This window comes from Pan paniscus, chromosome 13, assembly GCF_029289425.2.
Source record: "Pan paniscus chromosome 13, NHGRI_mPanPan1-v2.0_pri, whole genome shotgun sequence".
In the NCBI taxonomy this organism is placed as follows: Eukaryota; Metazoa; Chordata; class Mammalia; order Primates; family Hominidae; genus Pan; species Pan paniscus.
In genome coordinates, this window is record NC_073262.2 from 85,409,411 (window position 1) to 85,421,696 (window position 12,286).

The 12,286-nt window shown below is 35.6% G+C and overlaps 1 protein-coding gene across 2 annotated transcripts in view; it reads left to right on the top strand.

Annotated features, from left to right (window-relative positions):
• Nucleotides 1–12,286, top strand: part of DNAJC10 (DnaJ heat shock protein family (Hsp40) member C10) — a 67,597-nt gene that overhangs the window by 31,087 nt on the left and 24,224 nt on the right. For both annotated transcript variants that reach the window (XM_003823529.6, XM_063595232.1), the window contains exons 14-20: nt 3,923–4,050; nt 4,337–4,453; nt 7,283–7,384; nt 8,598–8,753; nt 9,976–10,109; nt 11,121–11,174; nt 11,444–11,591. In XM_003823529.6, the coding sequence (XP_003823577.3) occupies nt 3,923–4,050; nt 4,337–4,453; nt 7,283–7,384; nt 8,598–8,753; nt 9,976–10,109; nt 11,121–11,174; nt 11,444–11,591 (839 nt within the window). The remainder of the gene's footprint in view (nt 1–3,922; nt 4,051–4,336; nt 4,454–7,282; nt 7,385–8,597; nt 8,754–9,975; nt 10,110–11,120; nt 11,175–11,443; nt 11,592–12,286) is intronic.

Here is a 12,286-nt window from a genome sequence, read left to right on the forward strand (position 1 = left end):
AATTGCCCTGGCCAGAACTTCCAACACTATGTTGAATAGGAGTGGTGAGAGAGGGCATCCCTGTCTTGTGCCAGTTTTCAAAGGGAATGCTTCCAGTTTTTGCCCATTCAGTATGATATTGGCTGTGGGTTTGTCATAGATAGCTCTTATTATTTTGAGATACGTCCCATCAATACCTAATTTATTGAGAGTTTTTAGCATGAAGCGTTGTTGAATTTTGTCAAAGGCCTTTTCTGCATCTATTGAGATAATCATGTGATTTTTGTCTTTGGTTCTGTTTATATGCTGGATTACGTTTATTGATTTGCGTACGTTGAACCAGCCTTGCATCCCAGGGATGAAGCCCACTTGATCATGGTGGATAAGCTTTTTGATGTGCTGCTGGATTCGGTTTGCCAGTATTTTATTGAGGATTTTTGTGTCAATGTTCATCAAAGATATTGGTCTAAAATTCTCTTTTTTTGTTGTGTCTCTGCCAGGCTTTGGTATCAGGATATGCTGGCCTCATAAAATGAGTTAGGGAGGATTCCCTCTTTTTCTATTCATTGGAATAGTTTCAGAAGGAATGGTACCACTTCCTCCGTGTACCTGTGGTAGAATTCGGCTGTGAATCCATCTGGTTCTGGACTCTTTTTGGTTGGTAAGCTAGTGATTATTGCCACAATTTCAGCTCCTGTTATTGGTCTATTCAGAGATTCAACTTCTTCCTGGTTTAGTCTTGGGATAGTGTATGTGTCAAGGAATTTATCCATTTCTTCTAGATTTTCGAGTTTATTTGTGTAGAGGTGTTTATAGTATTCTCTGATGGTAGTTTGTATTTCTGTGGGATTGGTGGTGATATCCCCTTTATCATTTTTTATTGCATCTATTTGATTCTTCTCTCTTTTTTTCCTTGTTAGTCTCACTAGCGGTCTATCAATTTTGTTGATCCTTTCAAAAAACCGGCTCCTCTTTCTGCTAGCTTTTGAATGTATTTGCTCTTGCTTTTCTAGTTCTGTTAATTGTGATGTTAGGGTGTCAGTTTTGGATCTTTCCTGCTTTCTCTTGTGGGCATTTAGTGCTATAAATTTCCCTCTACACACTGCTTTGAATGCATCCCAGAGATTCTGGTATGTTGTGTCTTTGATCTCGTTAGTTTCAAAGAACATCTTTATTTCTGCCTTCATTTCGTTATGTACCCAGTAGTCATTCAGGAGCAGGTTGTTCAGTTTCCATGTAGTTGTGCAGTTTTGAGTGAGATTCTTAATCCTGAGTTCTAGTTTGATTGCACTGTGGTCTGAGAGATAGTTTGTTATAATTTCTGTTCTTTTACATTTGCTGAGGAGAGCTTTACTTCCAAGGGTGTGGTCAATTTTGGAATAGGTGTGGTGTGGTGCTGAAAAAAACGTATATTCTGTTGATTTGGGGTGGAGAGTTCTGTAGATGTCTATTAGGTCTGCTTAGTGCAGAGCTGAGTTCAATTCCTGGGTATCCTTGTTGACTTTCTGTCTCGTTGATCTGTCTAATGTTGACAGTGGGGTGTTAAAGTCTCCCGTTATTAATGTGTGGGAGTCTAAGTCTCTTTGTAGGTCACTCAGGACTTGCTTTATGAATCTGGGTGCTCCTGTATTGGGTGCATATATATTTAGGATAGTTAGCTCTTCTTGTTGAATTGATCCCTTTACCATTATGTAATGGCCTTCTTTGTCTCTTTTGATCTTTGTTGGTTTAAAGTCTGTTTTATCAGAGACTAGGGTTGCAACCCCTGCTTTTTTTGTTTTCCATTGGCTTGGTAGATCTTCCTCCATCCTTTTATTTTGAGCCTATGTGTGTCTCTGCACGTGAGATGGGTTTCCTGAATACAGCACACTGATGGGTCTTGACTCTTTATCCAATTTGCCAGTCTGTGTCTTTTAATTGGAGCATTTAGTCCATTTACATTTAAAGTTAATATTGTTATATGTGAATTTGATTTTATGGACAAGTTTTTAAAAGTGTTTGCAGTGGAGAGTATTTATTGTCTATTGCTTAGTAGTAAATTACCCCAAAACTCAGTGGTTTAAAACAAACATGTATTAATTCACAGTTTTTGGTGGTCAGGAATCTGAGAAAAGTTTAGCTGGGTAGTTCCAGACACGGATTTTCTCATGAGGTTGCATTCAAAATACGCAAGGGCTATGGTCATCTGAAGGCTAGACTGGCTACAGGGTCTGGTTCCAAGCTTACTTTTGTGATTGTCAGGAGGCCTCCTATGTCAGGAGGCCTAAGTTCCTCACTGGCTGTTGGCAGAGGCCTCAGTTCCTCATCATGTGGGCCTTTGTAGGGCTGCTCTCAATATGGTAGCTAGCTTCTCTGATAGTAACAGAGATGAAGAGAAGTAGATTTGTAAAAGACCAAGAATGCAAAGTCAGTATTACTTGGTGACTGATGAGATGTGTGGGAGGTCAAGAGAGAGAGAGTCAAGAATAATACCTGTGTTTCTGACTTGACGAAATTGCAGTTTAGTGATTGTACCGTTCAATGTAAGTGGACTGTGGTAGCAATGTAGAAAATGGATTAGTTAAGGAAGACTGGGTGAAGAAACACTAGCTAGGTTATTGCAGAAGGCCAGACTGAGTTCAGGCAGTAGCAATGGGTTGGAAATGGTAAGAGATGGAATGGATAGAATTATTATGATACAGGGCAGAGAAAGAAGTCAAGGCTCACTCTGGGGAATTATATTTAGGCACCCAGTGGATAATTATGTTATTGCCAAGATAAGGATGGTGAGAAAAGGAGCAGGTTTGGAGGAAAATAACACAGCCTCAATTTGAATATATTGCCATGTGTCAACGACAGAGACGTCTTCTGAGAAATGTGTCATTAGGTGATTTCATCCTTGTACAAACATCAGAGAGTATACTTAAAAAAAACTAGATGATGTAGTCCACTACACATCTAGGCTATACAGTATAGCCTATTGTTCCTAGGCTACATCTGTACAATGTGTTACAATGTACTGAATACCATAAGCAACTGTAACACAGCGGTAAGAGTTTGTGTATCTAAATGTATCTAAACATAGAAAAGGGGTAATGTGTTGCACTACAGAGTTACAACAGCCACACCATCACTGAGCCATAGGAATTTTTCAGCTCCATTATAATCTTATGGGACCCCATCATATATGTGGTCCACCATTGCCTGAAATGTCATTATGCAGGACTGTATTGTGTTTGACATGTTTACGTGATATCCAAGTACAGTTTTTCACTGGGCAGTTGGTAATATGGGTTTTGAATTGATAAGAGAAGTCTAGGTTGTAGAAAACGATTTAGGAGTTAGGCCATAGTAATCACTGAAGTAAGCATAAATAATTTAAAGAACCCTATAAAAAAGTCATTATTCTACCTCTGAAGATGAGGGAACATTTCAAAGAGATTTTGACTTTTTTTTTTTGAAATGGAGTCTCACTCTGTCACCAGGCTGGAGTGCAGTGGCGAGATCACTGCTCACTGCAACCTCCACCTCCCAGGTTCAAGCAGTTCTCCTGCCTCAGCCTCCTCAGTAGCTGGGACTACAGGCGTGTGCCACCATGCCCAGCTAATTTTTTGTATTTTTAGTAGAGACGGGGGTTTCACCATGTTGGCCAGGATGGTCTCGATCTCTTGACCTCGTGATCCGCCCACCTCGGCCTCCCAAAGTGCTAGGATTACAGGCGTGAGCCACCACACCTGGCCAATTTTGACATTTTTAACTAGTCCAGGAAACAGAGGAGTGTGCAAGAAAAGGGTGCTCCTATCAGAGCTAAGCCCTGTATAGTATACAGAACACTAAAACCTCACCAAAATCAATTTGTTCATAATTTATCTTCTTTAGTATTCTGAGTATTAAAACTTTGAAATGTCTCTGTGCATACAAAAAGCAGAATTTGGATTTTAATTTCTCTCATTCACTTTGAAAGGAAAGAAGATTCTATATGATATACTTGCCTTTGCCAAAGAAAGTGTGAATTCTCATGTTACCACGCTTGGACCTCAAAATTTTCCTGCCAATGACAAAGAACCATGGCTTGTTGATTTCTTTGCCCCTGTAAGTTATTTTTATCTGTCAAATTCTAACGTTGTCAGATCTTCTCCTGTTATGGCAAAAAGACATTTTCTAGATAACTTTGAATCATTAGTACAAGAACTGTGTCATTCCATTATGGCCACTAATGCATATTGCTTTTAAATGAGTGCTAATGTAATTACTCCTCCAGGGAAGGTTTGCCACTAAGTACAGTTTGTCTTACTTAGCATATTACTTGTTGCAGAAATGATGGGGGTGGTTTTTGTGTCATTTGGCTCGGTGCTTATGAATATTTTTTCTTTCCTAGTGGTGTCCACCATGTCGAGCTTTACTACCAGAGTTACGAAGAGCATCAAATCTTCTTTATGGTCAGCTTAAGTTTGGTACATTAGATTGTACAGTTCATGAGGGACTCTGTAACATGGTAAGGCAAAGTATCAAAAATTATTCTAATTAATTTTATAAAATGAAGACCTTTTGGCTGTTTCTTATTAAAACACTAAAATAACTTAGAAATAATACATCTTCTATTTAGAGTAGTAACAAATTATTTAAACAAATAATATTTTTAGAAAGTGGTATCAAATATGATTGGATTAAACCATGAATAGCTAATCAATGGATTGAATGTAAATAAGTTCTTATTTATCAAACTCAGGCAACTATTTTCATTAACTTCATAAAATGCTTATATGATTTTCCAATTATTGAAGATTGTTATATTTCTTTAATATTTTTGACACTTTATATTTTTTTTCCTTTGGCTTTCCTCATACTTCTAAGTATATTTGCTGGAAAGAAGTTAAAAAAATGAACAAGCCTTTTGAAATCTTTGTTTAAATGAAATTATTTTCTCAGGTAAATATTCACTCCTCAGTTGCAGGAAGAACTAAAAATTACATACCGTAGAATGAAAGTACATAATATCACCTATAAAATACTCTTGGCAAAAAAAAAGAAAAAAAAATCAATCCTATAGTAGATCTATCTCCGATCTATTAGTCTTTAGGAAATTGAATGACAGGGGAGCACGTTAAGTGACACCATGGATATGAAATCTGCACTTCCCAGTATGGGAGAACTTTACAGGACAAACACCCAGTTTATTGGCCAAATACATTATATATAGTGGAGGAGAGATTAAAAAGACTTAAAAGACTATCAGTCAAATACAACATTCAGACTTTGTTTGGATGCAGTTTAAACAAACCAAGTGCAAAGAAAGAGATAATTGGGGAAATGTGAACACTGACAAGATATCTGATGATTTCAGGTAATTATTGTTAGTTTTTGACAACAAAAATGATACTGTGGTTATATGGAGGGGAGTCCTTATATTTTAAATATACTGAAATATTTGTGGATGAAATTATAGATCATCTGAAATTTGCTTTAAAATGATCTTGGGAGTAGACTAGAAAGGGAGTATAAGTGAAGTAAAAGTAGCCATGAGTCAGTGATTATTGTAGCTATATGAATACGCGAGAGTTTGTTGCTCTCTACTTTTGTGAATGTTTTAAATAACTCGTAAAAAACAAAATGTTTTTAAAGAACATAGATGGAGAAAAGATAAAGGGAAAAAAGAAATGGGAAGAGGAAAGAAAACAAAAGAAAGCCATACATTTTTAGAACATCATAGAAGTTTAAGCCAGCAGCAGTGGCACATGCCTGTAGAAATTTCATTAAAATACATTTTTATAAAAGGAAATAAACAAGGCCTTTGGTTTTGAATGTTTTCTCTGTAACTTTGAAAGAAATGCCAACCAAAGATACAAAATTGATGTGATAAACAATAATTATCTTAATTTTAATTTCTTTAGTTTAGTTTTTTTTTTTTTTTTTTTTTTTTTGAGATGGAGTCTTGCTCTGTTGTCCAGGCTGGAGTGCAGTGGCACAATCTCAGCTCACTGCAAGCTCCACCCCCCGGATTCATGCCATTCTTCTCCGTCAGCCTCCCGAGTAGCTGGGATTACAGGCACCCGCCACCACGCCCAGCTAATTTTTTGTATTTTTAGTAGAGATGGGGTTTTACAGTGTTAGCCAGGATGGTCTTGATCTCCTGACCTCGTGATCCTCCCACCTCGGCCTCCCAAAGTGCTGGGATTACAGGCGTGAGCCACTGCGCCCAGCCTATTTCTTTAGTTTTTCTACTTTTCATCTTAGCTCATTAAACATATGTGAGTTCAGTGTAAGGGTTTAAAACTATGATATCGATTTACCTGGAATAGAGGCCAAGATTCACTACTCACCAATTAGTTGCCACTCACCAATTGGTTGACCTTGACCAAGTTACTTAGCCTCTCAGTAACTTAGTTTCCTAATTTATACAGTGGGTTTTATAATTTTAGCAACTAAGTATAATTGTTGTGAAGAATAAATGAGAAACTACATGTTAAATGCTAAAATAATGCTCAACACATAGTTACATTTTAGCTACAATTGCTTTGTTAATCAGTGAATTATTTGAATTTGCACACATTTTTCAAGACTAATATAAATGTTTCCATTGTTTTTTCAAAAATTATTTTTGAATCCTGGTCAAAGATTCCAATTTTCTAATGAGTACTTAAAACTTTAAGAGTGCAAAGTTCAGCTACAGCAAATCCACAGACAAGGATCTCTTTATAACTTTTTAAAAAATAAAAATAAAAGCTTTAGAGAGATGCTTCCTGGGCTGGTGCCCATTTTAATTCTGAGAAGGAAATTAAGCATTTCCTACTATAAAGGCTATCTTGAAGAAAGAATAAAAAGGGATTACATTCATAGGGCATGATTCATAATTCTTTAACCTAAAATATAATCATGTACCCCCTAATTATTTGTGTCTTTATTCTTGCTGTTTTATTTCCTGATCATCATCTATTTCTAGAAAAAGTATTTATTATGGTTTAAAAAAAAGACTCACGCTAGAGATACAGCCTGTTGTTTATAGCCTCTTCTTACCTTGGTTCAGGAGAGTAAAAAGGGACCATTCGTATAATTACCCATGCCGATTTCTCAATGTTTCAATGCCTATGGTTCTCATGGCGAATGGAGCAGCTATAAATAAGGATCAGGTATTCATCAGTATTTAGCAGTATTCATCACCATAAGTCCTTTGCTAAATTTGGTGAGACTAAAATTTTTGTCACCAGAAATTTAGAAATGGGTTTTTAAAATCTTGTTCTTGTTACTTAAAGGCAAACTTGTTATAAATTTGTAACAAATAGGTGAAATCTATAAAATCTTTAATTCGTATTCTCCTTCCTATCAGTATAACATTCAGGCTTATCCAACAACAGTGGTATTCAACCAGTCCAACATTCATGAGTATGAAGGACATCACTCTGCTGAACAAATCTTGGAGTTCATAGAGGTATTTCAAATTATAGACTATGTGGCTAGAAATTTGTCTGTTTATATGTAAACCCTGTATGAATGTTTCATATTGTTTAATAGGATTTACTCTTTTCATGCCCAAACTATTTTCTTACAAAATGATTTTTAAAGAATTTTTCTAATGTTTTACTCTTATTATATACTTGTCTGTAAACTCAAAGTAAATCTGTGTTTTATTTGTTACCTGGTATGTACAGTGCCTTATAAACAATGGACACAATTATTTATTGAACATATGCAATGTATTTTCACCTTGTCACCCCTTTGCACTGTTTTCTCTGAAAACAAGTGCCTGGCATCTACAGCATCTTTTTTTTTTTTTTTTTCCTCAGTAACACTCTTGATAGAAATACTTACAGGGGCCTCCTAGAAAAAAAAAAAAGAAAATTTCTAGTTTATTATTATCCATTTGATGACCCTCCAACCCTGTCCTACTCACCTGTTCCTCCTCCTCTAACGTAATGTTTTGTCTTGTTTTCCCAGTGAAGCTAGCCTCTTCATCAGTATTACCTGACTGTTGTAGGCTGAAGCTTTGTTAAAATATCATTTGGAACAAAGAATCTGTAGAAAGGTGTAGTATCTCCAGTCAGAATGTCAGAAAAATGAGATAGTAGGCTTTCCACTAGTAATTAAAGAATCATTTCCAAACCAGTCATTCTTGGTTCTAGAACAGAACTTTATGGCCTCTGTAGACATCCAGGCAGCCCTTGAAACTCTTTTATTATCCATGCAGAAACTTAAAGTTGCCTCTTTGCCTGTTATGATTTTAGTGATACATAGAGATAAAGGATAAATAGAGCTTGATTTTTTACAAAACTGATGAGCAAAATCCAAACTTAAAAATCTAAGTTAGGTTTGTTTTCATATTTTAAGATAATTCACATTGGATTTCTTTTAGCTATCCTTAAGCATCTTTTGGTTTCTCAAAAATGGGAACTTTCTAAAGGACATACACAGATTGAGCACCCCTAATCCAAAAATCTTAAATGTGAAATGCTCCAAAGTCTGAATTTCATGTTTAGACTTGGGTTTCATTCCCAAGATATATGCAAATATTCCAAAATTCAAAATTCTCAATACTTCCAAGTATTTTGGATAAGAGATACTCAACCTGTACCAACAATTTGCCAGGAATATATGAACAGCTATGCTTTATATATATGTTATAATGGAAGCTATATTCTCTTCAGGATCTTATGAATCCTTCAGTGGTCTCCCTTACACCTACCACCTTCAACGAACTAGTTACACAAAGAAAACACAACGAAGTCTGGATGGTTGATTTCTATTCTCCGTGGTGTCATCCTTGTCAAGTCTTAATGCCAGAATGGAAAAGAATGGCCCGGGTATAGTAAAAATAGTTTATTTTAAATCTTAACATTTACTAAGAATGTTTATTTAACAGAATTATTTTGAAACGGATGTGAATGAACCCACAACTAAATTATTACTTAATAACAGTACTGATCATACCACTTTGATTCCAGCTCTGTTTCTGTCTGGTGTGTGAATGGTATAGCCTACCATTTTTGTGTGTATAGCATCTGGTACACTTTTTTTTTTTGGTCGGGTAGCAGGGGGCAGAGTCTCGCTCTGGAGTGCAGTGGCTCAATCTCGGCTCACCGCAACCTCAACCACCCTAGTAGCTGGGATTACAGGCATGTGCCACCATGCCTAGCTAATTTTTGTATTTTTAGTAGAAACAGGGTTTTGCCATGTTGGCCAGGCTGGTCTTGAACCCCTGGCCTCAAGTAATCTGCCCACTTCTGCCTTTCAAAGTGCTGGGATTACAAACATGAGCCTCCGTGCCCAGTATATCCAGTACTTTTGACTAAACTGTTGCCAACAACAACCCAAAAATTTACCTCATATTTGTTTCAATTTTTTCTAATTTTTTTCCTGCTTTATTTTTAGAGTTTAAAAATATCATTTCCTGACATACTGTAGGACTTAAAAGTAAGAAAAAAAAGCTTTCAGCATGTGTATTTAGAAAATTTCCTGAAAATAGGCACCATGTTTTAAGTTGTAGAAGATTGGAAACAAATCACTTAAATACCAGAATGGAAAATGCAATTACTACTTCACATTTATTTACAAGATAAAAAACTAAATCTGAGTTAAAGTGATTTCTAGTATCTTAACATTTAGGATTACATATTTTTGTGCTCTTTTCAATAAAATTTTTAAGTTCAGGTGTGAGTCTGTATAACACATTAGACACCTACAAAGCTTGTTTTCATTGGAAAGAATAATTCTTTGAAATATTGCAAAGACTTTCATTAGTTTCTAGCACTTTGAATTTTAGAAGTATATAGTTTTTTCTCATGTAACATAAATAAAGTAAATTGTTTAATCTGCAATAATTTTAGTAAGTACTTAATTACAAAATTAGATTACAAATTAATTAGTATAAATGGTCTATTATATGTTAAACCCTTATCCATTTTTATTGGGTAAAAGTCACTGATAAATAATATAATAACTGTTTCACCATAATAATATAATGCTTATTTCTTCATTGCAAACATATGTAAAAAGTTATGGAGGTAATTGTTTTTTCTTTTACAGACATTAACTGGACTGATCAATGTGGGCAGTATAGATTGCCAACAGTATCATTCTTTTTGTGCCCAGGAAAACGTTCAAAGATACCCTGAGATAAGATTTTTTCCCCCAAAATCAAATAAAGCTTATCAGTATCAGTAAGTATTCTCTCATATTTGAAGACATTTATTATAATTATTTAATTATACACTTAACAGTTAAGTTACCTGAACAAAATAAAAGTTAACCCAACAAATATTTATTGGGAGCCCACTACGTAAAGATAGTTTGTTAATGAACATTTCAGAAGATGAAAAGGGAGTATTGAACAGTCTCACTGTGCATAAAGCTTATAGTCTAGACAAAAAGATAAGGAAAGGAAGAGCTAACATTTATTAAGTCCTTAAACTCCTTATTTGGTTTCAGGTACTATATTAGATACTTTACTCACCTTATTTCCAATAATCCTCACATATGCTCTGTGAACTAGGAATTACTACCCTTCCTACTATTACAGAGAAGTAAACTGTGATTCTCAGACCTTAGAATCCAAGGTCTAGGAGTTATCTAAGGCTTAGATAACTTCCCCAAGTCACACAGCTGCTAAGTTGAAGTTGAGGTTTGAACCCAAGTCTGTCTCAGCACCCATGCTGTTTCCACAACACCACGTGGTATTTCAGGTAGAAAACTCAAATGTAAGGTACATATGATGAATGTTATTAAACAAGTAAAAATGAACCATGGATTTCAAGAGAGGAAAGGGTCACAACTATGAGGAAATTATGAAAGGCTGCATTTTGTAGGTAGTTTTTGACATGTGTCTTTAAAAATGGGTAGGAATTTGACAGACAGTAATAACTTGAATAAAGATTCAGAAACTAAAACCCTTGGACATTCTGAGTTTCGCAATTCCCATAGGCCTACAGGAGATGTCCAGTAGACAGCTAGACATTCTGGGCTGTCTGAGGCACAAAGATACCAAGACTAGAGAAAAATACATTTGTGAGGCCTTATAACCAGAATTTGTAGCTAGGTATATTTGAGAAGAGAGATGCCAGATGAAATCAATCAATATAACTTATTTTTTAAATTGCTACAATAAGATTGTTTTCTGAATACATCCAATAATAGAGAATCCTATTTACAACTAACATTTTTTCTTCTCTCAGCAGTTACAATGGTTGGAATAGGGATGCTTATTCCCTGAGAATCTGGGGTCTAGGGTGAGTAATTAAAATATATATCATTGTATGAAATAGATTCAAAGCCATTTACCCCCCTTTTATGTCAATAGTTAAATTTACTGTGGGTTAAGGTTCCAGCATTTTAAATTACTTAGTAAAGTATTATATTAACCAAGATAGTACTGTACTTTATTACATTGCCCTTCCTTGACATCATTTTTAACTTAGAAAGTATTACAATATTATTGCATTTCATATGTTTGCTTTGGTTTTATATAATGAAAAATGATTTTGATCATTTGCCACAGATTTTTACCTCAAGTATCCACAGATCTAACACCTCAGACTTTCAGTGAAAAAGTTCTACAAGGGAAAAATCATTGGGTGATTGATTTCTATGCTCCTTGGTGTGGACCTTGCCAGAATTTTGCTCCAGAATTTGAGCTCTTGGCTAGGGTAAGTCATACCTGTCTTAAATAAGTTGTAGCCACATTCATGTTTTAGTAATTAGATAAAACATTGTAAGTATGTAATTTTTAGGTTTTTTTCTTAAATGTTTCCTCTGAATTTAAAAATAGCTATTATATTTCTATGACTGTAATGGTTGTAGTAGATTTCCTCTTTGTTAAAACTTTTAGCTAACATCTTCTCTGTCTTGGTAGACATCATCATCTACTAGCCATAAAAGCCAGAAACTTCTCTTTCTTCTCCCTCTTGTCTACTTTCTCCTCCCCACCCCAGTACTCTGTTGCCCTCCAGGCAGTTACTAGATTCTGTCAGTTTTATCCCCTAAATGTCTTTCAAATGTCATTTCTTATTCATCTCTACTGCTAACCTGTTTCTTCAACCCTCTATCATCTCTTGTCTAGACTTAACCATATTTGCCTTTTAAGTACAGTCTTCCCTTGGTATACTCAGGGGATTGGTTCCAGGAACCCCCATTCCATACCAAAATCTGTGCAGCTCAGGCCTCACAGTGGGCCCTCTGTATGCAGGGTTTCACATCCTATGAATATTCTGTTTTCCATCTGCAATTGCTTAAAAAAAAAAATTCCCAGTTCAAGCAGTTCAACACAGTTCAAGCCTTTGTTGTTCAAGAGTCAGCTATGGTATTATACTGTCTACCTTTGTCAGTGCTGCCCTGGTGATCC